This window comes from Rhinopithecus roxellana, chromosome 10 (genome assembly GCF_007565055.1).
Source record: "Rhinopithecus roxellana isolate Shanxi Qingling chromosome 10, ASM756505v1, whole genome shotgun sequence".
In the NCBI taxonomy this organism is placed as follows: Eukaryota; Metazoa; Chordata; class Mammalia; order Primates; family Cercopithecidae; genus Rhinopithecus; species Rhinopithecus roxellana.
The window spans coordinates 2,850,055-2,877,101 of NC_044558.1; the positions used below are offsets into that span (position 1 = coordinate 2,850,055).

The 27,047-nt window shown below is 50.9% G+C and overlaps 1 protein-coding gene across 4 annotated transcripts in view; it reads left to right on the top strand.

The window, feature by feature from the left end:
- The first annotated feature begins 5,413 nt into the window (after positions 1-5,413).
- The window catches only part of SCNN1A (sodium channel epithelial 1 alpha subunit), a 33,809-nt gene continuing 12,175 nt past the window's right edge, over positions 5,414-27,047 (top strand). Inside the window, exons 1-4 of one of the 4 annotated variants that reach the window (XM_010385962.2) lie at positions 5,414-5,499; positions 6,166-6,635; positions 22,065-22,314; positions 24,127-24,317. In XM_010385962.2, coding sequence (XP_010384264.1) covers positions 6,220-6,635; positions 22,065-22,314; positions 24,127-24,317 — 857 coding nt within the window. In that variant the 5' untranslated portion in view covers positions 5,414-5,499; positions 6,166-6,219. Of the gene's footprint in view, positions 6,636-22,064; positions 22,315-24,126; positions 24,318-27,047 lie in introns of all 4 variants that reach the window. The other 3 variants (XM_010385963.2, XM_010385961.2, XM_030939071.1) reach the window with 3 other exon arrangements.

Sequence of the window (27,047 nt, forward strand, 5' to 3'; positions counted from 1 at the left end):
CTCCCAAAGTGCTTGGATTACAGGCGTGAGCCACTGTACCCGGCCAGAAGAAAAATACTATTTCTTCTCTCTTCTTCTCCACTCTGCTCTTAGCTGACTAGTGCTCTTGGAAAGGGTCTGGCAAACACCCAGAAGTGCATAACGGATGAGGGTTGTCTTTCTCCAGAGTATTTGCATTTTCAGTGGTGACAATGCCTTAACCTAGTCTTTTCAACGGGGGTGACTTTGCCCCCCAGAAGTCATTTGGCAATATTTGGAGATGTTTTGGTCACAATGACTCAGGAGGTGCTACTAGCACCTAATAGATGGAAGCCAGGGATGCTGCTGAACATCCTACAATGCACAGGATTATAGATAGGACAGAATCATCCTGTCCCACCACAAAGAAAGATACAGCTGAAAATGTCAACAGTGCCAAAGTTGATAAACCCTGTCTTAACTTAAAGTGATCAACTTCTAGGAGTGAACTTCTAAGTAAACTGCCAGGGGACTAGATGAAGAGTGGCATTTTTCTGGTCCATTGTTTTAAATGAAAGAGAAATCTGTACCACATAACGGCAGCTGAAAAGACTGTTGTCTTCCACAGTGGGCAGCCCCCAGTGTGAAGTGGCTAATTAGCTCCAAGTAGTAAGAATAAAGACTTGCATTTAACTAAGTAACTGATTCTCATCCTGGAAAGGATAGAAGTGAACAGGAAAAAGTGAAGAAAATTTAGATAAATTAATAGACCACAAATAAATGGGTTGTCAGAGGAAGTTAGGATGTTTGAAGTTTTGCAGATGCTTTTTCATAGCATATCCTGCTCTGTCAAAGATAAACTAGCAAAGATGCTAGTTCTGCTGTTTTCCACAGAGTGGGTCAGCAAACAGTGACCACTAGACACTGAGGTCACCAAGATGAATACGCCTGGTCTCTGTCTCTGCATATGTACAAACACACATACATCAGGATAATAATAATAAATAATAGTAAACAGTGGTAAGTGCAGACATAGGCTCTCCCTAGGAGGCTGGAGTGATTACTTCCGTCATCTCCTGTCCGCAGAGAACAAGAGGCAGGAAGACCCTGTGCACTCATAATCCTCATCCCACGGCAGCCCCTCTGGTTTCACTTCTCTCCCTGCAGCCGTGCATATTTTATGGCCACACCACAGGGTTAGAGGATAGCTGGTGTTGGGAGGGGAAGGCAGCCCTGGGTTGGCGGGAAGGGCTGGGGCTCTGGGGGAGTCTGGGGGTAGTCCTGGGAAGGCAGGAGGTCCTTCCAAGACAGAGTCTACAAAGCTCTTGACTTCTTATAGAATAAAACTACTTCTCTCAAAGTCAGAGAAGGAGAACTGAGCTTGGAAAGGAGTGGCGCAGTTTTCAGTCTGGCACCACCCCTAACTCCTGGGTGACTGTGGCCAAGTCACTTTGCTTCTGTGGGCCTCAGTCCCCTCATGCGTGAAGCAGGGGGCTAGATGCAAGGTCAGCTGGAAAAAGTCTTTGTGCCCATCCGGGTTGCCTTACCCACCCCTTCTTGCCCTTTCATTTTCTCAGGTAAGATCACCGGGGCCCACAGAGCTCAAGTGCCTTTCTCTTTTTTTTTTTTTTTTTGAGACGGAGTCTCGCTCTGTCGCCCAGGCGGGAGTGCAGTGGCCGGATCTCAGCTCACTGCAAGCTCCACCTCCCGGGTTTACGCCATTCTCCTGCCTCAGCCTCCCAAGTAGCTGGGACTACAGGCGCTCGCCACCTCGCCCGGCTAGTTTTTTTTTGCATTTTTTAGTAGAGACGGGGTTTCACAGTGTTAGCCAGGATGGTCTCGATCTCCTGACCTCGCGATCCGCCCGTCTCGGCCTCCCAAAGTGCTGGGATTACAGGCTTGAGCCACCGCGCCCGGCCTCAAGTGCCTTTCTCAAAGTCACATAGTTTAAGAGCATGAGCATGGTGGCTCCCATGGTTGTAATCCCAGCACTTTGGGAGGCTGAGGCAGGAGACTGCTTGAGCCTAGGAGGTAGAGGCTGCAGTAAACCATGATCAGGCTGCTGTACTCCAGCCTAGAGGACAGTGCATGATCCTGTCTCTAAAATAAATAAGAAAATAAAAGCAAAAATGGAAGTTGTAGAAACATACCTATAACATGGTCCCTCTTATAAAAAAGAACTATATGTTTTGTTTTTAAAAAATACATGTAAATCCCAGCACTTTGGGAGGCCGAGACGGGCGGATCACGAGGTCAGGAGATTGAGACCATCCGGCTAACACAGTGAAACCCCGTCTATACTAAAAAAATACAAAAAACTAGCCGGGCGAGGTGGCGGGCGCCTGTAGTCCCAGCTACTCGGGAGGCTGAGGCAGGAGAATGGCGTGAACCCGGGAGGCGGAGCTTGCAGTGAGCTGAGATCCGGCCACTGCACTCCAGCCTAGGCGACAGAGTGAGACTCTGTCTCAAAAATAAATAAATAAATAAATAAATAAATAAATAAATTAATTAAAAATACATGTAAGTTTATAACGGCACACAAAAAGATATAGAGAGATATACAAATTACGGTGGCTTCCCTTGGGGGAGGGAAAGGAAGGGGACAAAGGGAAGCTTTTATTGTTCTGTATACTTCCGTATTGTTGAAAAGTTGTATTATGACAAAAACATATTTGTGTTTTATTTGTACACTTTAAAAAGATCATCTTTAAAATGGGCATCTGACCAAAGCGCAGGTCTCAGATTTCTATTTTCCTCACAACACCAAGCCTGCTCTAGCCCACTCCAGGTCTAGAATGCTGCAGCACTAGGCTTGCATTGCCGGTCCCATACCCGGCAGGACGTGGCAGGGTCACCACTCTCTGGCTCAGCCCAGACCAGGCATTGCAATTCTTCTCACAGAGCCCATGATATAAAAACTATGCCATGCTGCCTTAAGCTAGTGGTTGGATTTCAGGCATGAGCTAGCAAATAGAAAAGGCAGGGAGGTGCTTTTCAGAACCTTTGAGATCAAACAGCCAGGGTGCTGAGCACCTTGTCTGCAGGGAGGACTATGCCCAATGTAAGGACCTGGCTCAAGGAAGACTGGAGTTTCTAGGGGTATCTGGGATCTGTGGGGCGGCGGGGACGGTGCAGAGACCTTTTCACAGAGCCAAGGAGATAACCCTGCACCCAGAGAATGGATGAATCCATGGGCTGTGTGTGGGAGTGAGGGAGGCCTTCCCGGCTTTCACATCCTGGTGCAGCGGAGCCCCGATGCCCCATGAGTCTGTCTCAGGAAGTAAATGGCAAAAGCGCTAAGTAGATAACTCCAGAGGGGGAGGAGAATTCTGAATTCTGTTTATAGCTCTGCTCATATTTTGTTTTCTAACCTCAGAAAACTGGTTTATCCTTGGGAAGGGTCAGTTTCTTCATCAGGACAATGAAGAAAAATCCAGCTGTCCCTTCCAAGGGGAGGTATCATGAGCAGCATCAATAAACAAGGGAACCTGGTTTGGAATCCTGGTTGACACCGCTCTCACTTTAAGAAGTCGCAAGGGCCGGGCGCGGTGGCTCAAGCCTGTAATCCCAGCACTTTGGGAGGCTGAGACGGGTGGATCACGGGGTCAGGAGATCCAGACCATCCTGGCTAACACCGTGAAACCCCGTCTCTACTAAAAAATACAAAAAACTAGCCGGGCGAGGTGGCGGGCGCCTGTAGTCCCAGCTACTCGGGAGGCTGAGGCAGGAGAATGGTGTAAACCCGGGAGGCGGAGCTTGCAGTGAGCTGAGATCCGGCCACTGCACTCCAGCCTGGGCGCGAGACTCCGTCTCAAAAAAAAAAAAAAAAAAAAGAGGTCGCAAGAGACAGCGGCAAGAGAGGAAGCCACAGACCAGGTTGGACCCTGAGCCTGGAGTACCGCCTTTTCTCTTTGCCTGCTAAACTCCTTGCTCTTCAAGATTCAGCAGAGAGGACACCTTCTCTGGGAAGGCTTCCTGAGTCTCCTGCAGTGAGCCCCTAGGCTCCCCCAGCCCTTGGCTCTTATCTCTTACCTCTGAGAAATCTGAGATCTGCGCTTTGGCTAGAAGTCCGTTTTAAAGACGATCTTTTAAAGTGTACAAATAGAAACCTTATCTGATTGTATTGCAGCTACCTATTTGCAGGCCTATCTCCTCCCCCAGTGTGTATCAGTGCTCAGGCTGGGCCTTTGTCTGTGGGCTTGCGGAGGGAGGCAGGACAAGCCAGCGACCGCATTCCTGCACTCTGGGCTGCCTCCTGTGGGGCCCGCGAGGGAGCGGCAGGCCTCCCTGTTGCGTGCAGGGCCTGGGCTGTGTGGGTGGCTCTCCAGAATCTCCTGGAGCCCTTTTTGGGTCTGATTCTCTGACCCTCCCTTCTCTCCTTGCTCACCACTTGGCACTCCACTCCTTATCCTTTTGCTGCATTAAGTTTGGAAACAGATTTTGGAGAAAAATATAGCCCCTATCAGTGAATTTCTCCTCCTCCCAGGGCCTGTCCAGGCTTGTGCCATGCCCACTCTCTTCTTTTCCAGCGCTGGCCACATCCTCCCTGCACCTTCAGTGCCTACTTTCCCTGCCTCTCCCTGGGCTCCGGGTCTGTGCCCACAGTGTCCTGCCTGGCCCTCGTGCTGCCTCTGGTTGCCCACATTCCTGCAACTCTGTGACCACAACAGGGGCGATTACACATTCCTGGCCTGGCAGCCAATGGTGTAAAAAAGAACAGAATGTCCTAAGGCCCCGCCTAGCCCCCAGCTTCACCTGGGCCCCTCCCAGGTCTGGACAAGGTTGGAGGGGGTGGTGAGGACTCAGCAGGAAAGAGGAGGGACCAGGAGGAGGCAGATGCGCCCCACCTGAGTGTGCCGCGTCCACTTAGTGAGTGAGGAGGAGGTTTGCAGAGACCTCTCTTCTCTCCAGGGCCTGGGGGTGAGGCTGAGCTGTGGGTGCCCTTAGAGGGTTGCCCACTTGCTGAGACTCCAGTTCGTGGAAGCACACTTGGGACTCCCCCCTTGCTCTCCTGCCTGGAAAGAGACTCCCTTTGGTGCTGGCTCCTCCTATTTGCCCCCGCCTCCGCCCCCCACCTGCCTCTACTCACTCAGTGCCCCTCCTCCATCCCCATCTCTCTGTCCTTTGCTGTCCCTCTCTATTGTCTCCCTTTTTCTGTCCTCCTGTCCTCCGGTTTCCCTACCCAGGCCCTCTCAGCCTGGCTGGCCCCTTCTCCTTGTGTTGCCCTCCTGGCTGTGGGCTCAGGATCCTTCTACTTGTTCAGATCTTTGCCCCTAACCTGCCATCCTGTCCCCCAGCCTCCTTGCCTGTCAGGTCTGCATCTAAAGCCCCTGCCCAGAGTCTGCCTTCTCAGGTCCAGTACTCCCAGTTCACCTGCCCTCAGGAACCCTCCTTCCTTTGGAAAACTCCCAGCTCTGACTCCTCCTCAGCCCCTCCCCCCGCCCAGCTCACCTTTAATTGAGATGTTAATGAGACTCCTGTCGCTTCCATCCCTGGCCGGCCGGCGGGCGGGCTCCCCAGCCCGGCCGCTGCACCTGTCAGGTGAGGGGGAGGAGAGGCTTGGCTGCCAGATTCAACTGGAAAGGAACCAGTCCCAGTCCAGCCGCAACCTGGGAGTGGGAAGCTGGAGGCAGCCCAGACCTTCTGGAGCCTGGCAGTCCTGGGGCAGAGACAGAATCAGGACACAGCTTGAGGTCAGGGCCAGAGGCTGGCGGTGAGGGCCTAGAGTGAGAAGGGGCAAGGCAAGTGGGGAAGAGGGAGAGAGGCAGGATTAGAGAGAGGAGCCAGGTCAGGAAGAGGAAAGCTGGGAGAGACCCAAAGAGAAACAGGGCAGATAGAGAGGGAGTGAGAGGCAGGAGCTGAGACACAGATCCCAGAGGAAGAAGATCAAAGGAAGAGGGCAGAGACAGAAAAGGAGGTGCTGGGACAGAAACCAAAGGGTGGCCCTCTCAGGGAAGCAGAGGAGAGGCTGTTCCAGGGAAGCCCAGCTCCGGCACTTTTGGCCCCAACTCCCGCAGGTCTGCTGGCTCCAGGAAAGGTGGAGGAGGGAGGGAGGAGTGGGAGAATGTGGGCGCAGGGTGGGACGTGGGCATGGCCAGGGGCAACCTCACTTGGGTTCCAGGGGTAATGGGAGAGGGCACTCAGGGCCCAGAGCTCAGCCTTGACCCTGACCCTTGCTCTCCCCAATCCACCCCGGGGCTCATGAAGGGGAACACGCTGGAGGAGCAGGACCCTAGACCTCTGCAGCCCACACCAGGGCTCATGGAGGGGACCAAGCTGGAGGAGCAGGACGCTAGCCCTCCACAGCCCACCCCAGGGCTCACGAAGGGGGACAAGCATGAGGAGCAGGGGCTGGGCCCAGAACCTGCGGCACCCCAGCAGCCCACGGCGGAGGAGGAGGCCCTGATCGAGTTCCACCGCTCCTACCGAGAGCTCTTCGAGTTCTTCTGCAACAATACCACCATCCACGGTGCCATCCGCCTGGTGTGCTCCCAGCACAACCGCATGAAGACGGCCTTCTGGGCAGTGCTCTGGCTCTGCACCTTTGGCATGATGTACTGGCAATTCGGCCTGCTTTTCGGAGAGTACTTCAGCTACCCCGTCAGCCTCAACATCAACCTCAACTCGGACAAGCTTGTCTTCCCCGCAGTGACCATCTGCACCCTCAATCCCTACAGGTTGGTTAGTCCCTCTGCCCATTCCCTGGTGCCTGCGCCTGGAAGGGTGATCCAGGGTGCTGAGGTGCTCACTGGGCAGGCAGAGCCTCAGACCTGAGGGTGGGAGCTGATACCCCTGTCCCAGGTAGAGCTCACCACTGGCAAAACGAGGAGCCTCCAGCTTGCTGGACTGCCGTCCCTGCCCAGTGGAGCCATCCTAGCACCCCAGGCTCACCCAGAGGGTGGTTGTTGGAGCAGCTTTGCCCTCCCCTGCCCTCTCTTCTCCTTCCCTCCCGTTCCCTTCTCCCTCCTGCAAGGGGGAGGGAGTGCTTGCAAAAGGGCAGGGATGTGCTCAGCTCCATCCCTTTTCTGGAGCAAGATGCCAGCAAAGTATAAGGCCTCATCCCCCTCACAGGAGAGTCTGATGGAGAGGTGAGGCTAGGTGAGGGGAGGCGAGGCCTTGCAGGTGCTGCGGAAGTGGGTGCTGTCAGTCTTTGTTTAGAAGGGGAATTTGTTATGGAGAAAGCAAAGTGGGGGTTCGTGGAGGTTAGGGCTGCAAGTGAGCCCAAAGGCTGGGGGCAGGGGCCTTACAGAACAAGGAGAATGGGTCAGGCTAGAGACCAGCCCCTTGTGAAGCTGTTCCCGCAAAAGACCCAGGCTGAAATGCCGCACTGTTGACCTGCCCAGGTGCCTGACCTTTACGTGCTTGGGTGTGTCCTGAAGTTTTGGGTTTCGTCAGTGCTGTTTTGCCAGTGTTGGGTCTGGAAACCGGAGCGGGCGGTGAGCATGGAGAAGAGAGGAGGGCAGGGCTGAGTGTTTTTATATACCTTTTATTTGCATTCACTCAGCCATGCCACACCTTGGGGACACCTGCGTCAAGCCAGACACAGGGCTAGGCACCAGGCAAAATGGATTCATGAATAATTCATACATCCTTTATTGAAGGGCAGGTAGTTTGCTGTGTTCTGGAGACAGACAGATAAAATAAGATGGCAGAGACAGGCATATAAGCCAGTAAGTGTGGCACACTGGGATAAGTATGATAAAAATGGTGAGTTAGTGTGCCTTCAAGGAGTGTCAAATCTTTATGGGTGTGAGTGTGTGTGTGCACACACTGGTGTGTGTGCGATTATGGATGCTTGGGATTTGTCATGCTGTGGGTGGAGGCCCCTTCGCATATTCCATCATGTCCGAAGGTGTGTTACGGACTAAGAAAGGTTGGGATCTCCTGTCCAGGAGAGATAGAGAAAAAAAAAGCCGGGCCATTTTGTTGATTAACCTCTGTAAAATGTTCCGGGTAGGGACCATTTCCTTAAGAAGCTGCTGTGTGCACAGACACTGCTAAGGTGTCCACGGGCCTCTCATTTCATTCTCACATCTTACCAGGCCGGTGCTATTGTTATCCCTATTTTACACTTGAGGAAACTAAGGCAAAGAGAGGCAAGTCACAACATCACAGAGAGAGTGACTGAGCTGTGACTCATCCTGTTTACGCCTAATCCCAAAACTCTGCCTCTTTTTGATACCCGAGATGTGGGGCGTTGAGTGAATGAAATTTCCAGGCAGACGTGGTTTCCGTCTCATTTCAGAGCTCTCTTGGGTACTTCCCCTCAACCTCATATTTCTCCCCCTGGTGCCTGCAGACATCCTCACCCCTTAAGGCCTTGGTGGAGGGGAGGGATGCAGCAGGAAGGGGAAGGACAGCAGGCGGGGCAGTGGGCACTCAATAAATATTTGTGGTTGAAAATATGTCAGTGAGAGATGGAGAGGGAGGGCAGGGGTGAATGGGGCAAGGCCTGCACAGTTCTTAGGTTCTGCTGTCCCTAGACAGTCCAGGAAAAAGCCGGGGAAAGGAGGCCAGAAGCCCTGCCTCTGGGGACTACAGGCTGGGAAGCAGCCATCCACCCAGAAAGAATTCCTCCTGGTTGAAGGGCTGCTGCTGGAGTTAGGAGGGAGAGAACACCTAGGAGGGGAGGGGAGTCGGGGAAGGCTCCCCAGCACAGGGAAAGGAGATTCAACACCCACCAAACACTACGCGCTTGACCTTGTAGTCACATTATGTGCTACACCCTAAAGCTGGGTGCTTTATAGACACTCTCTCATTTAATACTGACAAGTCCAGGGAGGTGGGCAGTAGTATTCCCATTTTTTTTTTAGATGGGGAAAGTAAGGCTTGGCAAGAGGAAATAGTTTGAACAAGGGAACATAATTTATTTATTTATTTATTAAATTAAAAAATAACCACCGGGCGCGGTGGCTCACGCCTGTAATCCCAGCACTTTGGGAGGCCAAGGCAGGCATTGAGGGGTCTGGGACGGAGCCCAAACATGGTTGTTTAAAAGAGCCCCTCACTTGAGGCCAGGAGTTCAAGACCAGTCTGGCCATCATGGTGAAATCCCCATCTCTACTAAAAATACAAAAATCAGCCAGGCGTGGTTGCGCATGCCTGTAGTCCCAGCTACTTGGGAGGCTGAGGCAGGAGAATCACCTCAGGAGGCCGAGGTTGCAGTGAGCCGAGATCATGCCACTGCATTCCAGCTTGGGCCACAGAGTGAGACACTGTCTCAAAGAAAAAAAAAAAAAAACAGTAATAACGCTTGTATATATTTATGTGCCAGACATTTTTACAAATGAGTCTAAATCAGATGATTCTGCTTTAAATTAATTAATTCTCACAACACACCTTGAAAGTAGGTATCATGATTACTCTAATTTTATGGATGAGGAAACTGAGGCCCAGAGAGTTAAGTAACTGGCTCAGCTTCAGACAGACAGCAAGTGGTGAAACTGGGACTCAGAAATCATCCCCTGCCCCTCCACTCCCCTCCCCCTTCGCCTCCTCCCCCCACCCTCCTCCCCGCCAGGCTCCAAAGAAAAGCCAGGGCATCTCAGGTTAGCAGCTGAGTCACAAACCAAGTGTGTTTGATTTCAAAGCTCTTTTTTCCGTTACACTTTAAGTAGGGATCGGGCAGAGACCTCCCAGGGTCGGGGGCAGTTGGTGCGAGCCCAGTGGGCAGATCAGCAGTCACAGGAGGACAATTTGTCAGGCGTGCAGGAGGGCGGGGATCCAGGGCCACTCCTACTCAGGAGAGAGGCAGGAAGGTAAACAGGTTAACCAACCCCAGTGAGTGAATCACAGGGAGCGCGGTGAGTGACTCCTACAGAGGAAGTGAGTTGATGAGCTAGAGGAACTGGAGTGAGGCAGAGCTGCCCAGGGCTGCCCACCTGCTGAGGGTCATCGCCAGCAGAGGGAGAGGAGGAAAGTGGACATGCAGGACTCTGTGCTGCTTTCTAACTTCAAGGAAAGTGGACAAAGCACTGAAGACTTTTCAGACTAAGCAAGGAAGTGCTGAGTCCAAAGGGAAGGGTTGGCCACTGCAGTCCCTTTCTCTGTGGCTTCTTCACCGAAAGGGGTGGGCCAGTCATACCTACAGTCATGGGAAACAGAGCCCACAGACATATTTTTCATCCAGTCCCAGGAACGGTTTAGACTGGACCTAAGAACTTGGGGTTTTTGAACAATGAAGGAGGTCATGATAGCTTCTTTCCTGGAAATGGCACAGCAGGAGGTCAGGAGTGGGTGAAGCAAGGGGCAGTTTCCCAGAGAGAACCCCTGTGGGGAGGATGGGGAAGGCCTGAGCTAGGGAGTCCGTCCCTGCCTGCAGTTCCCTGACGTGGTGGGCAGGCTCTGCACTCCCCGGGCAGTCTGGACACCAGGCTTTACTCAGCAGGGCTGGCAGGAAAAAAAACCTGGACTCTTAAGAGTTGACTCCCCTCTAACCCTGCCACGGTGGTTGGATCCTTCTCATGTCAGGAACCTTGCTACCTTTGTGGCAGATGCTATTAAAAAGTTCTTCCAGGCCGGGCGCGGTGGCTCAAGCCTGTAGTCCCAGCTACTCGGGAGGCAGGAGAATGGCGTAAACCCGGGAGGCGGAGCTTGCAGTGAGCCGAGATCCGGCCACTGCACTCCAGCCTGGGCGACAGAGCGAGACTCCGTCTCAAAAAAAAAAAAGTTCTTCCTGGCCGGGCACTGTGGTTCACGCCTGTAATCCCAGCCCTTTGGGAGGCCAAGGCGGGCAGATCCCTTGAGCTCAGTAGTTTGAGAGCAGCCTGGGCAACATAGTGAAACCCTATCTGTACAAAAATACAAAAAAAAGCCGGGCGCGGTGGCTAAAGCCTGTAATCCCAGCACTTTGGGAGGCCGAGGCGGGCGGATCACAAGGTCAGGAGATTGAGACCATCCTGGCTAACACGGTGAAACCCCGTCTCTACTAAAAAATACAAAAAAACTAGCCGGGCGAGGTGGCGGGCGCCTGTAGTCCCAGCTACTCGGGAGGCTGAGGCAGGAGAATGGCGTGAACCCGGGAGGCGGAGCTTGCAGTGAGCTGAGATCTGGCCAGTGCACTCCAGCTTGGGTGACAGAGCGAGACTCCGTCTCAAAAAAAAAAAAAAAAAAAAAAAAAAAAATACAAAAAAAATAAAAATAAAAATTATCTGGGCATGGTGGCGTGCGCCTGTGGGGAGGGATGAGAATCACTTGAACCCAGGAGGTGGAGGTTGCAGTTAGCTGAGATAGCGCCACTACACTTCAGCCTGGGCAACAGAGTGAGACTCTGTCTCAAATAAATAAATAAATAAATGAAATGAAATAAAATAAATGAAGAGAGTTCTTCCTTAGGCAAAGCTACAGTTTGGCTTGTGATAACTTCTACCCTCTGGTCCTGGTTCTGTGTCTTTGAAGCAGCCCTAAAGGCGTCTCCTCCTTCCTCTGGCTATCAGTTCAGGTGCGGCTATAATAGCAGTAATTGCACTGCAGTTTGCAAAGCCCACTGTCATATTTTGATCCTCATAACACGCTTGTTTAGGCAAGTGTCAGTCCCATAGTCAGAAAAGAAGATGGAGGCTCCGAGAGCCTAGTAGGCTTTGCAGAGATCACCCAGCTGGTAAGTGGAGGAGTCAGAATCAGAATCTGGGTCTTTAGCTCCACTTTTGTTAAGACACAAGGTCACATGGTAGTTACGTAGCAGGCAGTGCTCTTGTGTCTTGTGTCTCCTTAGCTTTTTCTTCTCCAATAACAGTAATACCAACAGTAATGATAATGAAAACAATACCAGCAGTTATACAGTACCTACTCTGCAAGGTACTTTTTTAGTACTTTTTCCTATATTAAGTAATTTAATCTTCATAACAACCCTACGGGGCAGGTTCTACTATTATTCCCATTTTACAGATGATGAAACAAAGGCACAGAAAACATAAGTAACTTGTCCAAGGTTAGCCAGCAAATATGTGGTGAGGTCAGGATATGAGCCTGGAAAGCTGATTAGAATTTAGTCCTTTCCCCTTTCCTTGAATGAAATGGTTTATAAACATCTCACTGCCCTGGCTGTCCATCCGCTGGGTAATCATTGGTTTGTGAGCACCTACTGCTCTTAAAATGTCATAGCCAGGGCTGGGCGTGGTGGCTTATGCCTGTAATCCCAGCACTTTGGGAGGCTGAGGCGGGCGGATCACCTGAGGTCAGGAGTTCGAGACCAGCTTGTCCAACATGACAAAACCCCTGTCTCTACTAAAAAATACAAAAATTAGTCAGGTGTGGTGGTGTGTGCCTGTAATCCCAGCTATTCGGGAGGCTGAGGAAGGAGAATCGCTTGAACCTGGGATGCAGAGGCTGCAGTGAGTTGAGATCACACTGCTGCACTTCAGCCTGGGCAACAGAGGGATACTCTGTCTCAAAAAAAAAAAAAAAAAAAAGTCACAGCCAGGACTGGACTCCACATATGATCTGAGAGCTCAGAACAGGCTCTAGTGGGGCGATCTCTGTTACTTGGCTGTGTCCTCAGGGGGACTCACGGGTTTGGGGCACCTGTCTGTGAACACACTGTGGTGCAGGCTGAACTTGTAGGGGCCAAGTGTGGGGAGGACTCCACTGGGGTTGTGTGTTCACAGCCCCCTGGGAGACAAGGCTGGAGATGCTGAGAGGTGGAGAATGGGGCTAGTGAAGGGGCCAAAGAAGGGGAACTCAAGGCTTCTAGGTGGTCCCTGGAGGTGGGAGACAGCACCACAGAGAAGAAGTTGGTGCATTTCCTGTGCCCAGCTCTGCCTGGTAATCTGGGAATGCGGGCTGAGTGCTCCAGCAAGGCCTCCGGGTGGGATGGGGCCTAGGCAGGTCCCACGGCTGTCAGGGTGAGCATGGGCTCCTCTGTGAGAGGAGGCCACCAGGGGTAAGAGGGAGGGAAGAGGAGACCAGATGACGAGAGAGCAGGGTGTCAGCCCCCAAGTCTCCCAGGGTCCCTACACCCTGCTGGTCTGTCCTGGATGCAGAAGAGGGGCTAGAGGGGAGAGGGCCAGCTGTAGGGAAAGGAGATTTTGCTGCCTGATCTCAGATGCTTCAGAGCTGGGAGGCAGACACAGTGGAAAAAGCAGGGGCCATGGAGGGAACAGGACTGGATTCACATCTTGGCTCCAGTCCTTCCTGGTTGAGTGACCCTGGGGAACTTGCCTAGTTGACAGGCCTCAGTTTCCTCAACTGTAAAATGGGGATAATAATGCCTGCCTGATGGATGGAATTGTGTAAGGGTTGACTCACCCTCCAATGTAGGGCTGCCTGCCAGAGCAGATGGGAGTAAGGGCAGTGAGCATGACCTGAGGAGGAGGTCAAGGCTAGAAGGGCTGGACTGTCTGGAGGAACCTACTGTGGGCGTTCTTTATCCCTTCCCTCCAGCCGCTGGGTTCCTCAAAACAAGATCAGGTGTCTTCAGTGTGCTTTCTGTTTAGTGGTCAGTTCTCTTAGCTCTAGGCGTCAACTCAAAGGCTCTGCCTCCTGCTATAGGAATTTCTAGTATCAGGGGGTCAGGCAGGGAGAGACTTTTTTTTTTTTTTTTTTTTGAGACGGAGTCTAGCTCTTTCGCCCAGGCTGGAGTGCAGTGGCCGGATCTCAGCTCACTGCAAGCTCCGCCTCCCAGATTTACGCCATTCTCCTGCCTCAGCCTCCCGAGTAGCTGGGACTACAGGCGCCCGCCACCTCGCCCGGCTAGTTTTTTGTATTTTTTTTTAATAGAGACGGGTTTTCACCGTGTTAGCCAGGATGGTCTCGATCTCCTGACCTCGTGATCCGCCCGTCTCGGCCTCCCAAAGTGCTGGGATTACAGGCTTGAGCCACCACGCCCGGCCAGGAATCCTTATCTTATACCAAAAATGGGGAGCAGTAGACCTTTTGGGAGTGAAGATTGGACCCTATGGAGCCCAGCCTCCTCTGGTGTGTGTGAATGGGATCAAGGGCTGGGGGCCCAGGCTGTGCTCAGTGGGGGGGCTCATCAGTGAGGCTGGGCAGGAGGTAGGTGCGTAGGGTGGCAGCATGGAAGAGAAAGCCGGGCACAGAGATGGCATGGGGGCTCCCCAGGGGAGAGGAGTGTGGCCAGAGAAGTGACAACCAGATTGAAGCTGGTGATGAGAGAGAGGGAGGAGCAGGAGGCAGCAGGGTCTTGAGGCAGCTTGGGGAAGGAGTGGAAAGGGAGGCCCAGCCAGGATGTGATGGAAATAACTCCAGGCAAGTGGGGAATCTGGATTCTTCCTGTGTGACCTTGAGAAAGGCAATTCGCTTTCCTGGGCTCCAGGCTCCTCTGTGTCTTCCTGGTAGTCGATGGTCTCTTCACTTTGTGTGACTGAGTGTTTTCTCACTTAACCCTCCAAGAGCTTCATGTGGTAGGCAGATCTAGTGTTATGCCCATTTTACAGATAAGGAACTCAGACTGAGATTTAGAAAGGCTGGGTCACTTACCCAGCGTTACATAGACAGAAAGCGTGTGGCAAGAACACCAGGCCCTACATCGCAGATTCTGGCCCGGGTGCTCTTTCTGGGGCACCATGTGGCCCTCCTAAAATAGCCAGAGGTAGCAGGGACGGACCAGAGGGCAGTGTGGTGGTTGGAGTGCCATCTGACCCATTTGCTAACTGTGCCTTCTGCAATAAGTCATCATGCCTCAGGGTTTTCACCTGGAAAAGGGAATGACAACTGTTAGCTAACAGTGGCCAACGGTGTACTGCGTTACACTGAAGATTAAATCATGTTAAATGAGTTTTAGCCTAAAGTTGCGTCTTTACATTTTTTGAGCTTGGCCTACAGGTTTCTTCGTGCATAGTGAACTGCCACCTAACTAGCTACGTAAACACACTATAACCTACCTTTATAGCAATCGCAGGGTTTTGGCCAATGAAAGGCAGCCCACTGTTCAAACCTTGTCCAAATAAGGCAAACGCCGGAGGTGTAACCAGTCCAGGTGTTTCAGAACCTCACTTCCGTTTTCTGTCCACGAATATTATCTAATCATGCAGCAGATCCCAGAGTCACTCTGAACCTATTCTGGTTGCTGGCAGGGTGGGGGCACTCGATTCAAGGTTCATTCTTTGCTCAGTGAAACTCAAGTTAAATTTAATTTGTTTAAAGTTTTTCTTTTGGCTGGGTGCGGTGGCTCAAGCCTGTAATCCCAGCACTTTGGGAGGCCAAGGCGGGCGGATCAGGAGGTCAGGAGATCGAGACCATCCTGGCTAACACGGTGAAACCCCGTCTCTACTAAAAATACAAGAAAATCAGCCGGGCGTGGTGGCGGGCGCCTGTAGTCCCAGCTATTCAGGAGGCTGAGGCAAGAGAATGGCGGGAACCTGGCGGGGCGGAGCTTGCAGTGAGCCGAGATCCCACCACTGCACTCCAGCCTGGGGCACAGAGCAAGACTCCGTCTCAAAAAAAAAAAAAAAAGTTTTTCTTTTAACAATCAAATAATGTACATTCTAATACCACAGTGCCTGGTTCATAGTAAGTGCTCAATAAACGCTAGCTATGTTGCCATTCTTTTAAGTACTAATAACAAGCAAGTCTCTTAGAATGCCAAACACACACCTTACCAGAGCTACATTTTCTCCTGTGAGAAGTTTAGGGGCTGCCAGAGCTGATGCCTAAGGCCCAGCCAACTATACTTTTCTGGTAGAGATGGAAATAGAGCTGACTGGAAGAGGAAGTGAAGATCTGGACTAGACGGTGGTTAATGTAGCTGCACGTTAGGACCACGTGGGGGCTCTTTTAAACAACCTTGTTCTGGCTCCGTCCCAGACCCATTAAATCTGAATCTGGCAAGTAAGACCCTGCACTGCTATTTTTTTCTTTTAAGTGAGGCATAATTTACACACAATAAAATGAACAATTTTTTTTTTTTTTTTTTTTTTTTTTGAGAAAGAGTGTCGCCCTGTCGCCCAGGCTGGGATGCAGTGGTATGATCTCGGCTCACTGCAACCTCCGCCTCCCGGGTTCAAGCGATTCTCCTGCCCCAGCTTCCCAAGTAGCTGGCATTACAGGTGTGTGCCGCTACGGCCAGCTAATTTTTGTATTTTTAGTAGAGACGAGGTTTCACTATGTTGGTCAGGCTGGTCTTGAACTCTTGACCTTGTGATCTGCCCGCCTCGGCCTCCCAAAGTACTGGGATTACAGGCGTGAGCCACCGCGCCCAGCCAAAATGAACAAATCTTGAGTGCCCACTCAGGTTTGACAGTCAAGATGCTGAACACTCCCATTACCTAGTGCCCCCTTTCCATCAATTCCTCTTCCTCTCCCACTATCATTTTCTGAATGCTATCACCATCAACTAGTTTTGTCGGTTCATAGAATTCATATAAATGGGATCATACAGTATGTATTTTCTTGTATGTGTGTCTGATTTATTTTGCTTAATGTATCTGGAATTCTTCCCTGTTTTTTTGCATGTATCAGTTCCTTTTTATTGCTGAGTGGTTTTGATGAGCCTATTCCGGTTGAGGGGCTGCCTGATTCAAACATCGTTCTTTGCTCAAGTAAACTGTTAAATTTGGCCGGGCGCGGTGGCTCAAGCCTGTAATCCCAGCACTTTGGGAGGCCGAGACGGGTGGATCACGAGGTCAGGAGATCGAGACCATCCTGGCTAACATGGTGAAACCCCGTCTCTACTAAAAAATACAAAAAACTAGCCGGGCGTGGTGGCGGGCGCCTGTAGTCCCAGCTACTCGGGAGGCTGAGGCAGGAGAATGGCATATAAACCCGGGAGGCAGAGCTTGCGATGAGCTGAGATCCGGCCACTGCACTCCAGCCCGGGCGACAGAGCGGAGACTCCGTCTCCAAAAAAAAAAAAAAAGTAAACTGTTAAATTTAATTTTGTCTAACGTTCTTCTTTTAACAATTAAATAATGTACATTCTAATACCACAGTGCCTGGCTCGTAGTAAGTGCTCAACAAATGCCATTCTTTTTTTTTTTTTTTTTTTTTCAAGACAGGGTCTTGCTCTGTTGCCCAGGCTGGAGTGCAGCCACACGATCACGGCTCACTGTAGCCTCAAACTCCCAGACTCAGGCAATTCTTTTGCCTCAGTCTTCTGAGTAGCTGGGACTACAGGTGTGCACCACCACATCTGGCGAATTTTTGTATTTTTTGTAGATACAAGGTTTCATCATGTTGCCCAGGCTGGTCTCAAACTCCTAAGCTCGAGTGATCCACCCACTTGGACTTCCAAAGTTCTGGAATAACAGGTGTGAGCCATCATGCCCCGCCGATTGCCAATCTTTTTTTTTTTTTTTTTTTGAGACGGAGTCTCGCTGTGTTGCCCAGGCTGGAGTGCAGTGGCTGGATCTCAGCTGACTGCAAGCTCCACCTCCCGGGTTTACGCCATTCTCCTGCCTCAGCCTCCTGAGTAGCTGGGACTATAGGCGTCCGCCACCTCGCCCAGGTAGTTTTTTGTATTTTTTAGTAGAGACCGGGTTTCACCGTGTTAGCCAGGATGGTCTTGATCTCCTGACCTCGTGATCCACCCGTCTCGGCCTCCCAAAGTGCTAGGATTACAGGCTTGAGCTACCGCGCCCGGCGCCATTCTTTTAATTAGCAGTAATGAGCAAGTTTCCTAGAATGCCAAACACACACCGTCAACACACCTTTGAGTTGCTTTAGGCTTTTTGGCTATTATAAATAAAATGGCTATGAACATTTATGTACAAATCTTATTTATTTCTTTTTTTGAGATGGAGTTTCACTCTGGTTGCCCAGGCTGGAGTGTAATGGCAAGATCTTGGCTCACTGCAACCTCCGCCTCCTGGGTTCAAGCGATTCTCCTGCCTCAGCCTCCCGAGTAGCTGGGATTACAGGCACGTGCCACCACGCCTGGCTAATTTTGCATTTTTAGTAGAGATGCGGTTTCTCCATGTTGATCAGTCTGGTCTCGAACTCTTGACCTCAGGTGATCCACCCACCTTGGCCTCCCAAAGTGCTGGGATTACAGGTGTAAGCCACTGAACTCAACCTCATGTACAAATCTTCATGTTTTTCTTGCTCTTGTGTAGTAGCTAGGAGTGGACCTGGTAAAATATTCAGAAATGAAATTACTGGGTCATAAGGTAGATATGCATGTTTAAAATTATAAGCAACTACTAACTGGTCCTCCAAAGCAGTGGTACCATTTTATGCTCCTATCAGCAGCTTAGAAGAATTCCAGTTGCTCTCTACATCCTCACCAACACTTATGTCAGTCTTTTTAATTTTAGCCTTTCTAACGGTACCTTATCATGGATTTAATTAGCATTTCCCTGAGGACTAATTATGTTGGGTAGCTTTTCAGGTGTTTAGTGACCATTTGTATATGTTTTTTGGTCATTAAATTTTTTTAATTGTTAATTTACAAGAATTCTTTATATATCAAGATGATCTTTTCATTAGGTATTTTTCCTTTAAAGAACAGATTGAGATATAATTCACATGCCATACAATTTACCCACTTAAAATTCAATCGTTTTTGCCGGGCGCGGTGGCTCAAGCCTGTAATCCCAGCACTTTGGGAGGCCGAGACAGGCGGATCACGAGGTCAGGAGATCGAGACCATCCTGGCTAACACGGTGAAACCTCGTCTCTACTAAAAAATACAAAAAACTAGCCGCGCGAGGTGGCGGGCGCCTGTAGTCCCAGCTACTCGGGAGGCTGAGGCAGGAGAATGGCGTAAACCCAGGAGGCGGAGCTTGCAGTGAGCTGAGATCCGGCCACTGCACTCCAGCCTGGGCATGAGACTCTGTCTCAAAAAAAAAAAAAAAAAAAAAAAAAATTCAATCGTTTTTAATGTATTTCACAGAATCGTGCAATTATTAGTACAATCAATTTTAGAACATTTTCATCACCCCCAAAAGAAACCCCATACCCTTTAGCAGGCATTCATCTTTCCCTCCCATCTACCTAACCCCTAGCCCTGTGCAACCACTAGTCTACTTTCTATCTATAGATTTGCTTATTCTGGGGCCGGGCGCGGTGGCTCAAGCCTGTAATCCCAGCACTTTGGGAGGCCGAGACGGGTGGATCACGAGGTCAGGAGATCGAGACCATCCTGGCTAACACGGTGAAACCCCGTCTCTACTAAAAGAAAAAAAAATACAAAAAATCTAGCCGGGCGAAGTGGCGGGCGCCTGTAGTCCCAGCTACTCGGGAGGCTGAGGCAGGAGAATGGCGTAAACCCGGCAGGCGGAGCTTGCAGTGAGCTGAGATCTGGCCACTGCACTCCAGCCCGGGCGACAGAGCAAGACTCCGTCTCAAAAAAAAAAAAAAAAAAAAAAAAAGATTTGCTTATTCTGGACATTTCCTATAATTAGAATCATGCTATATGTTGTCTTCTGTGACTTCTTTCATTTAGTATAATGTTTTCAAGCATCATCCATGTTGTAGCATAAATCAGCACTTAATTCCTTTTTATGTGCCAAATATTATTCCAGTGTATGGATACACCACATTTTATTTATACTTTCATCAATTGATGGACATTTGGGTTTTTTCTACTTTTTAGGTATTAGGAATAATACTGGTATGAACATTTGTGCACATTTGTGTGTGTGTGTGGTCGGGGGGCATATGCTTTCATTCTCTTAGGAGTGGAATGGATGGGTTATATGGTAACTCTATATCTAACTTTTTGAAGAACTTCCAGATTGTTTTCCAAAGTGATTGTATCATTTTATATTCTCACTAGCTGTGTACAGGGTCAGAATCTTTAAAAAATGTAGGTCTATTGGACTGGGCACTGTGGCTCACACGCCTGTAATCCCAGCACTTTGGGAGGCTGAGGTGGGCGGATCACAAGGTCAGGAGATCGAAACCATTCTGGCTAACACGGTGAAACCCCATCTCTACTTAAAAAAATACAAAAAATTAGCCAGGCGTGGTGGCGGGGGCCTGTAGTCCCCGCTACTTGGGAGGCTGAGGCAGGAGAATGATGTGAACCCGGGAGGCAGAGCTTTTGAGCCGTGATTGTGCCACTGAACTCCAGCCTGGGCGACAGAGCGGGACTCTGTCTCAAAAAAAAAAAAAAAAAAAAAAGTAGATCTGTCCATAAAGTGCCTACTACATAGGGTTGTTGTAGGGATTATTTGTTAAATATTTTTCTTACAAGAGAATTTTGCCTACCCCAAGGTCAGGAAGATATCTTCCATCTTCTAGAGTGTTTATGGTTCTGAATTTCATGTTTAGGTTATGATCTATCTTGAATTAACTTTTGCCTGTATAGTATAAGGTAGAGATTGAGGGTCATTTTTTCCCCCAATACAGTATTCAGTTGTTCTAGCAGAATCTACTAACAAATTTTATTTTCTCCACTGAATTGAATTGGTGTTTTGGTGAAAAATCAGTTGACCATCTATGCGTGAGTTTATTTCAGGGACTCTATTCTGTTCCATTGATCTATTGTCTCTCCTTACCAAGAACCACGTTGTTTTGATTACTGTGGCTTTATAGTAAATTCTAAGGTCAGGAGGAATACATTTTCCAACTTGGCTCTTCTTTTCTAAAATTTTCTGGCTGTTCTAGATTGTTTGCATTTCCACATAAGTCTTAGAACCAGTCTGTCGGTTTCTTTAAAAATATCTGCTGGGGCCAGGTGCAGTGGCTTACGCCTCCAGTCCCAGCACTTTAGGAGGTTGAGGCTGGTGATGGCTTGGGCTCAGGAGCTGGAGTCCAGCCTGGGCAACGTGGTGAAACCCGGTCTCTACAAAAAAATACAAAAATTAGCTTGGTGTGGTGGCACACTTGTAGTCCCAGCTACTAGGGAGGCTGAAGTGGGAGGATTGCTTGAGCCCAGGAGGAGGGTGCAGTGAGCAGTGATTGTGTCACTGCACTCCAGCTTGGGTGACAGAACGAGATCCTGTCCAAAAAAAAAAAAAAAGAAAAAAGCTGGAGTTCTGATAGGGATTGTGTTGAATCCATGAATATATATATATATATATCTCCACTTATTCTGAACTTTGATGTATTTCAGCTGGGATTTCAATATATTTTTCAGTCTTGCACATCTTTTGTTACATTTATTTCTATGTATTTGATGTTGTTTCCAGTTTTTTTGTTGCCAGCATGTAGAAATGCAATTAATTATATTTTTTGAGACGGAAATGCAATTTTTTTTTTTTTTTTTTTGAGACAGAGTCTCGCTCTGTCACCCAGGCTGGAGTGCAGTGGTGCGATCTCGGCTCACTGCAAGCTCCGCCTCCCGGGTTCACACCATTCTCCTGCCTCAGTCTCCCGAGTAGCTGGGACTACAGGCGCCCACCACCACGCCCGGCTAATTTTTTGTATTTTTTTTAGTAGAGACAGGGTTTCACCATTTAGCCAGGGTGGTCTCGATCTTATGACCTCGTGATCTGCCCACCTCGGCCTCCCAAAGTGCTGGGATTACAGGCGTGAGCCACCGCACCCGGCCTAAATGCGATTAATTTTTGTTGTGTATTTGTTTTGTACCCTGCAACCTTGTTCAGCTTATTAGTTCTATACTTGTTGTGTTTTGGTAGATGACATCCCTAAGGCCCTGCTACTCTGGACTTTCATGATGGAGATGGTAATAGGAACTGGATTAAGAAGGAATGTAGGGATTTACAGTGAGCTGTGTTTAATTTATGGTGTTTGGGCCGCACCCGAAACACATTAGAACAGTCTTTGGAGGAGGGAGGCGGGGTGGGTGCGGCATCCTGTATTTTTACAGTTGGAGATTCTAAAAGTGCAGTTGTGAACTCTTGATTTAGGTGCCAAGCGGCACGCCGAAAGGCCACTCCCCAAGGCCCCCACTCTTCGCCTCCTTGGGAAAGGGCAGACAAGTTCCGGGTTCCCTTCTATGTCCGGGCGAGGGGGAGGAGAGCGCCCCGCAGACGACAGGCGCCTCCTGCCTCTCTCCTTCAATAAACAGTCCACAGTAACTGCCTTCCCGGCCGGGCTCGCCGCGGCCTCCGCCTTCCCGGCGGACACACCTGTTTACCCTTCACCGCCCGACGGCCAGGAGGCGCCACGACGACCCCAGCCCCTCCCAGGCTTCTCCGGGACGGACCCGCCTCCTGGGGCACAGATGAGGATCCTGACCCGCGGAGGGGCCAGATACTCGCGCCAGGGCCCCTGGCCTGACCCTCTTCCCCTCGCCCCTTCAGGTATCCGGAAATTAAAGAGGAGCTGGAGGAGCTGGACCGCATCACACAGCAGACGCTCTTTGACTTGTACAAATACGACTCCTCCCCCACCCTCGTGGCCGGCTCCCGCGGCCGTCGCGACCTGCGGAGCACTCTGCCGCACCCCTTGCAGCGCCTGAGGGTCCCCCGTCAAGCCCGTAGCGCGGCCTCCAGCGTGCGGGACAACAACCCCCAAGTGGACTGGAAGGATTGGAAGATCGGTTTCCAGCTGGTGAGGCCCGCAGCGCCGAGGGGGCCGCCCCGCCCCTCGCCGGCCCCTGGCCCCGCCCACCCATGGGCTCCGCTCCTTTCCGGACCCACCTGCGCAGCCCACTGACACCACGCGGGGCCTGGTGGGCTCGCGGGCAAAAAAATAAGTAAATACACATAACAACTAGATAATTAAAATAACACCTGTTGGTGCCCCAGCTTTTGGGGCCTCCTCCCTGGGGTCCTGTGTAGAAACGTTTCAGGGGTAGGAAGGCAAATCTATTATAGAAAATGCACTTTTATTATTATTATTATTACTGTTTTACTGTTTCTGGTACTTGATTCAAGAAGGAAAATGCAACTTTCTGAATTCAAGTCCCCACTAGTGGGACACAGTTGGGACCCTCCAGCGTGATGGAGAACTGGGCTAACAGCCCAAGATAGAGAAGAAGGAGACAGTAAAAAAAAAAAGGAAACTTAGCTGGGCGCGGTGGCTCATGCCTGTAATCCCAGCACTTTGGGAGGCCGAGGGGGGTGGATCACCTGAGGTCAGGAGTTCAAGACCAGCCTGGCCAACATGGTGAAACCCCATCTCTACTAAAAATACAAAAATTAGCCAGGCTTGGTGGCACGCACCTGTAATCCCAGCTACTCGAGAAACTGAGCCAGGAGAATCGCTTGAACCCGGGAGACAGAGATTGCAGTGAGCCGAGATCAAGCCACTGCCCTCCAGCCTGGGCGACAGAGCAAGACTCCATCTCAAAAAACAAACGAAAAAAGGAGGCCGGGCGTGGTGGCTCAAGCCTGTAATCCCAGCACTTTGGGAGGCCGAGACGGGTGGATCACGAGGTCAGGAGATCGAGACCATCCTGGTCTACACGGTGAAACCCCGTCTCTACTAAAAATTACAAAAAACTAGCCGGGCGAGATGGCGGGCGCCTGTAGTCCCAGCTACTCGGGAGGCTGAGGCAGGAGAATGGCGTAAACCCGGGAGGCGGAGCTTGCAGTGAGCCGAGATCGCGCCACTGCACTCCAGCCTGGGCGACAGAGCGAGACTCCGTCTCAAAAAAAAAAAAAAAAAAAAGGCCGGGCGTGGTGGCTCACGCCTGTAATCCCAGCACTTTGGGAGGCCAAGACGGGCGGATCACGAGGTCAGGAGATCGAGACCATCCTGGCTAACACGGTGAAACCCCGTCTCTACTAAAAACTACAAAAAACTAGCCGGGCGAGGTAGCGGCGCCTGTAGTCCCAGCTACCCGGGAGGCTGAGGCAGGAGAATGGCGTGAACCCGGGAGGCGGAGCTTGCAGTGAGCTGAGATCCGGCCACAGCACTCCAGCCCGGGTGACAGAGCGAGACTCCGTCTCAAAAAAAAAAAAAAGAAAGAAAGAAAAGAAAAGAAAGAGAGAGAGGGAGGGAGGGAGGACCCAAGGAAAGGAGACAGGGAGGTTCCCACTAGTAAGAGTGGACTGGTTCTAGTCCCAGCTCTTGCTGGGACAAATCTGTTGATCCCTCAGTCTTCCCATCAGTGAAATGGGAGGGAAAGTCTTGCTCCTCCCTGCGCCTCCCCGGCAGGGGAGGTAGAAATGAACCCAAACCGTGTGTGTGCAGCTGCTGGTCTCCTTCCTGGCCTGCAACTCCCTTAACCCCATGCTCTCCTGGTCCATGCTCCTGGGGACTTCTGCTTCTCTTCCACTTCTGTCTTTCCCCGCTCCTGGCTTCCGGCCGCCGTCCATCAGTCCTCAGAACCCCAGATCACTCATTCTTGGCCCTTGGCCCTGCCAAGGGGCTTATCCCGGGCTGCGTTTTCTCTCTGACTCTGGTCTCTGTGTCCAGTGCAACCAGAACAAATCAGACTGCTTCTACCAGACATACTCATCAGGAGTGGATGCAGTGAGGGAGTGGTACCGCTTCCACTACATCAACATCCTGTCGAGGCTGCCGGAGACTCTGCCATCCCTGGAGGAGGACACACTGGGCAACTTCATCTTCGCCTGCCGCTTCAACCAGGTCTCCTGCAACCAGGCGTGAGTCAGTCTTGCCTGGCTCCTTGCTCTCCGCGGGGTCCCCTTCCCTGGGTCAGCCTCACGCCCTGCATGGGCAGGGCCCAGGAAATGCTTGTGGACTAAAAAAATGCCAGTGCCAGCAGGCCAGGGGGAAGCACTGGCTTCGGGTCCACACCCTGCCCCAGAGAGTGCCCTGTGAACTCCTGCTGCTCCCTGCACTGGTGGATCTGAGGGAAACGGCCTCACAGGATGCCTTGAGAAGACTGGGACCTAAACCAAAGGCTGGAAGCATGGGTCTTGGGTCTTCTTTTTTTTTTTTTTTTTTTTTGAGACAGAGTCTTGCTGTGTCGCCCGGGCTGGAGTGCAGTGGCCGGATCTCAGCTCACTGCAAGCTCCGCCTCCCGGGTTCACGCCATTCTCCTGCCTCAGCCTCCGGAGTAGCTGGGACTACAGGCGCCCGCCACTTCGCCCGGCTAGTTTTTTGTCTTTTTAGTAGAGACGAGGTTTCACCGTGTTAGCCAGGATGGTCTCGATCTCCTGACTTCGTGATCCGCCCATCTTGGCCTCCCAAAGTGCTGGGATTGAGCCACCGCGCCCGGCCCTTTTTTTTTTTTTTTTTTTTTTTTTTTTTTTTTTTTTTGAGATGGAGTTTCACTCTTGTTGCTCAGGCTGGAGTGCAATGGCGCGATCTCAGCTCACTGCAACCTCCACCTCCCGGGTTCGAGTGATTCTCCTGCCTCAGCCTCCCGAGTAGCTGGGATTACAGTCATCCACCACAACGCCCGGCTAATTTTTTGTATTTTTAGTAGAGACAGGGTTTCTCCATGTTGGTCAGGCTGGTCTCCGACTCCCGACCTCAGGTGATCTGCCCGCCTTGGCCTCCCAAAGTGCTGGGATGACAGGCGTGAGCCCCTGCGCCTGGACAGTGTCTTGGTCTTTCTAAGACCCTTTTCTCCCTAGCATCAAAGCTCAAAAGGGCGTAGGAGGTCGTCTGTCCCATACTCTGCTCCCCGAGCTGAGGCTGGCAGTAGTAGTGAGGTGGAGTGGCATGGGTTGAGGGACTCCCACTCTAGCTCTGTCAGTTCCTGGCCAGGTGACTCTGGATGTATCATATCATTCTTCAGAGCCTATTTCTTTGATTGCAAAATGGAAGTAAAACAAAAAATGAGATTCATTCAATATTCATTCAACAAATAGTTTTGACTATCTGGGCTATGTGCCAGTCACTGTTCTAGGCATTTGGGCTACATCAAAGGAAAAACTATATAATCCGTGCCCCTTTGGCACTTTTACTCAAGTGGTGAAGATGATGACGATAACACTCACCTCAAGAGCTGCAGCAAGTGCGAGATACAAACGTGAGGGCACTTTACAGACTGCGGTAAATGATGGGTTTCATTACTCTTGTACTCAAACAGGTGAAGTGACTTGCCCTTGGGAATGGGCCGGCCCTGGCTAAGGATTCTTCCCACCCCACTGCCCCTCAGGCATTCATTCTGTGAGGACCCCTGTTATAATGTCCTTGCAGTGAGCTCATAGCAGCTGCAGGTTCTCTGATGGCTGGGAGAGGCTGAGGCAAGGGGGGTCCCTTTCTGTAACCTCTGGCCTCCTCCTCCCCTGCCTCCTCCTTCTCCTGCTCATTGATTTTCTGGAGCCATCTCCCCGCCTCCGCCTAGCTCCATTCTACAGGGGGCGTCCCCTCCCCTGTTGCTGAAGAATGGCCACAGGGCACGGTGTCACTTCTCACCCTTCACACACACTCTGCCCAGTACACAATTTTGTTCCGTCTTTAGTCTTTTTGTTTGTTTGCGGACAGAAACTACCAGCTGGGAAGTAAGATGGTAGCAACGCCTAAGCCTGAGTCAGCCCACACCTGCCACCAGGATCATCTAACCATCACTCGGGCACCTGTGCTTTTCCTATGCCCTCATCTGCTGCCCTCCCTTTGCTCTGTGTGCCTGCCTCCCCATCAGCAGAAAATCCATGGTTCATCTTTGTCTTGGCACTTAGGCACTTAGATCAGCTCAGAGCCTCATTTCTCGCCTGGGTTGTTATACCCACCCCTCCACCCTACTGTGTTCTTCTGCCTCCAAATCATCCCTTCCTTCTGCAACCACAGGAATCTTTGTACTTCATCCTTACTTCACATCACCACACGTAACTATTCCAGTTAGTCCTGTGTGTTAGTCCATTTTGTGTTGCTATAAAGGAATATCTCACCAGGCGTGGTGGCTCATGCCTGTAATCCCAGCACTTTGGGAGACTGAGATGGGCGGATCACCTGAGGTCAGGAGTTAGAGATCAGCCCGACCAACGTGGTGAAACCCTGTGTCTACTGAAAATATAAAAATTAGCCAGGTGTGGTGGCACGCACCTGTGGCCTCAGCTACTCAGGAGGCTGAGCCAGGAGGATCGCTTGAACCCAAGAGGTGGAGGTTGCAGTGAGCTGAGATCGCACCACTGCACTCCAGCCTGGGCAACAGAGCGAGACTCCATCTGAAAAAAAAAAAAAAAAAAAAGGAATATCTGAGTCTGGGTAATTTATAAAGAAAAGAGGTTTAATTGGCTCAGGGTTCTGCAGATTGTACAAGCGTGGCACCGGCATCTGCTCAGCTTCTGGGGAGGCCCCAGGAAACTTTTACCCATGGTGGAAGGGGAGGAGAGGGGGCAAGAGAGAGAGACCAGGCTCTTGAACTAATTAATAGTGTGAGAATTCACTCATTACTGCAAGGAGGGCACCAAGCCATTCAA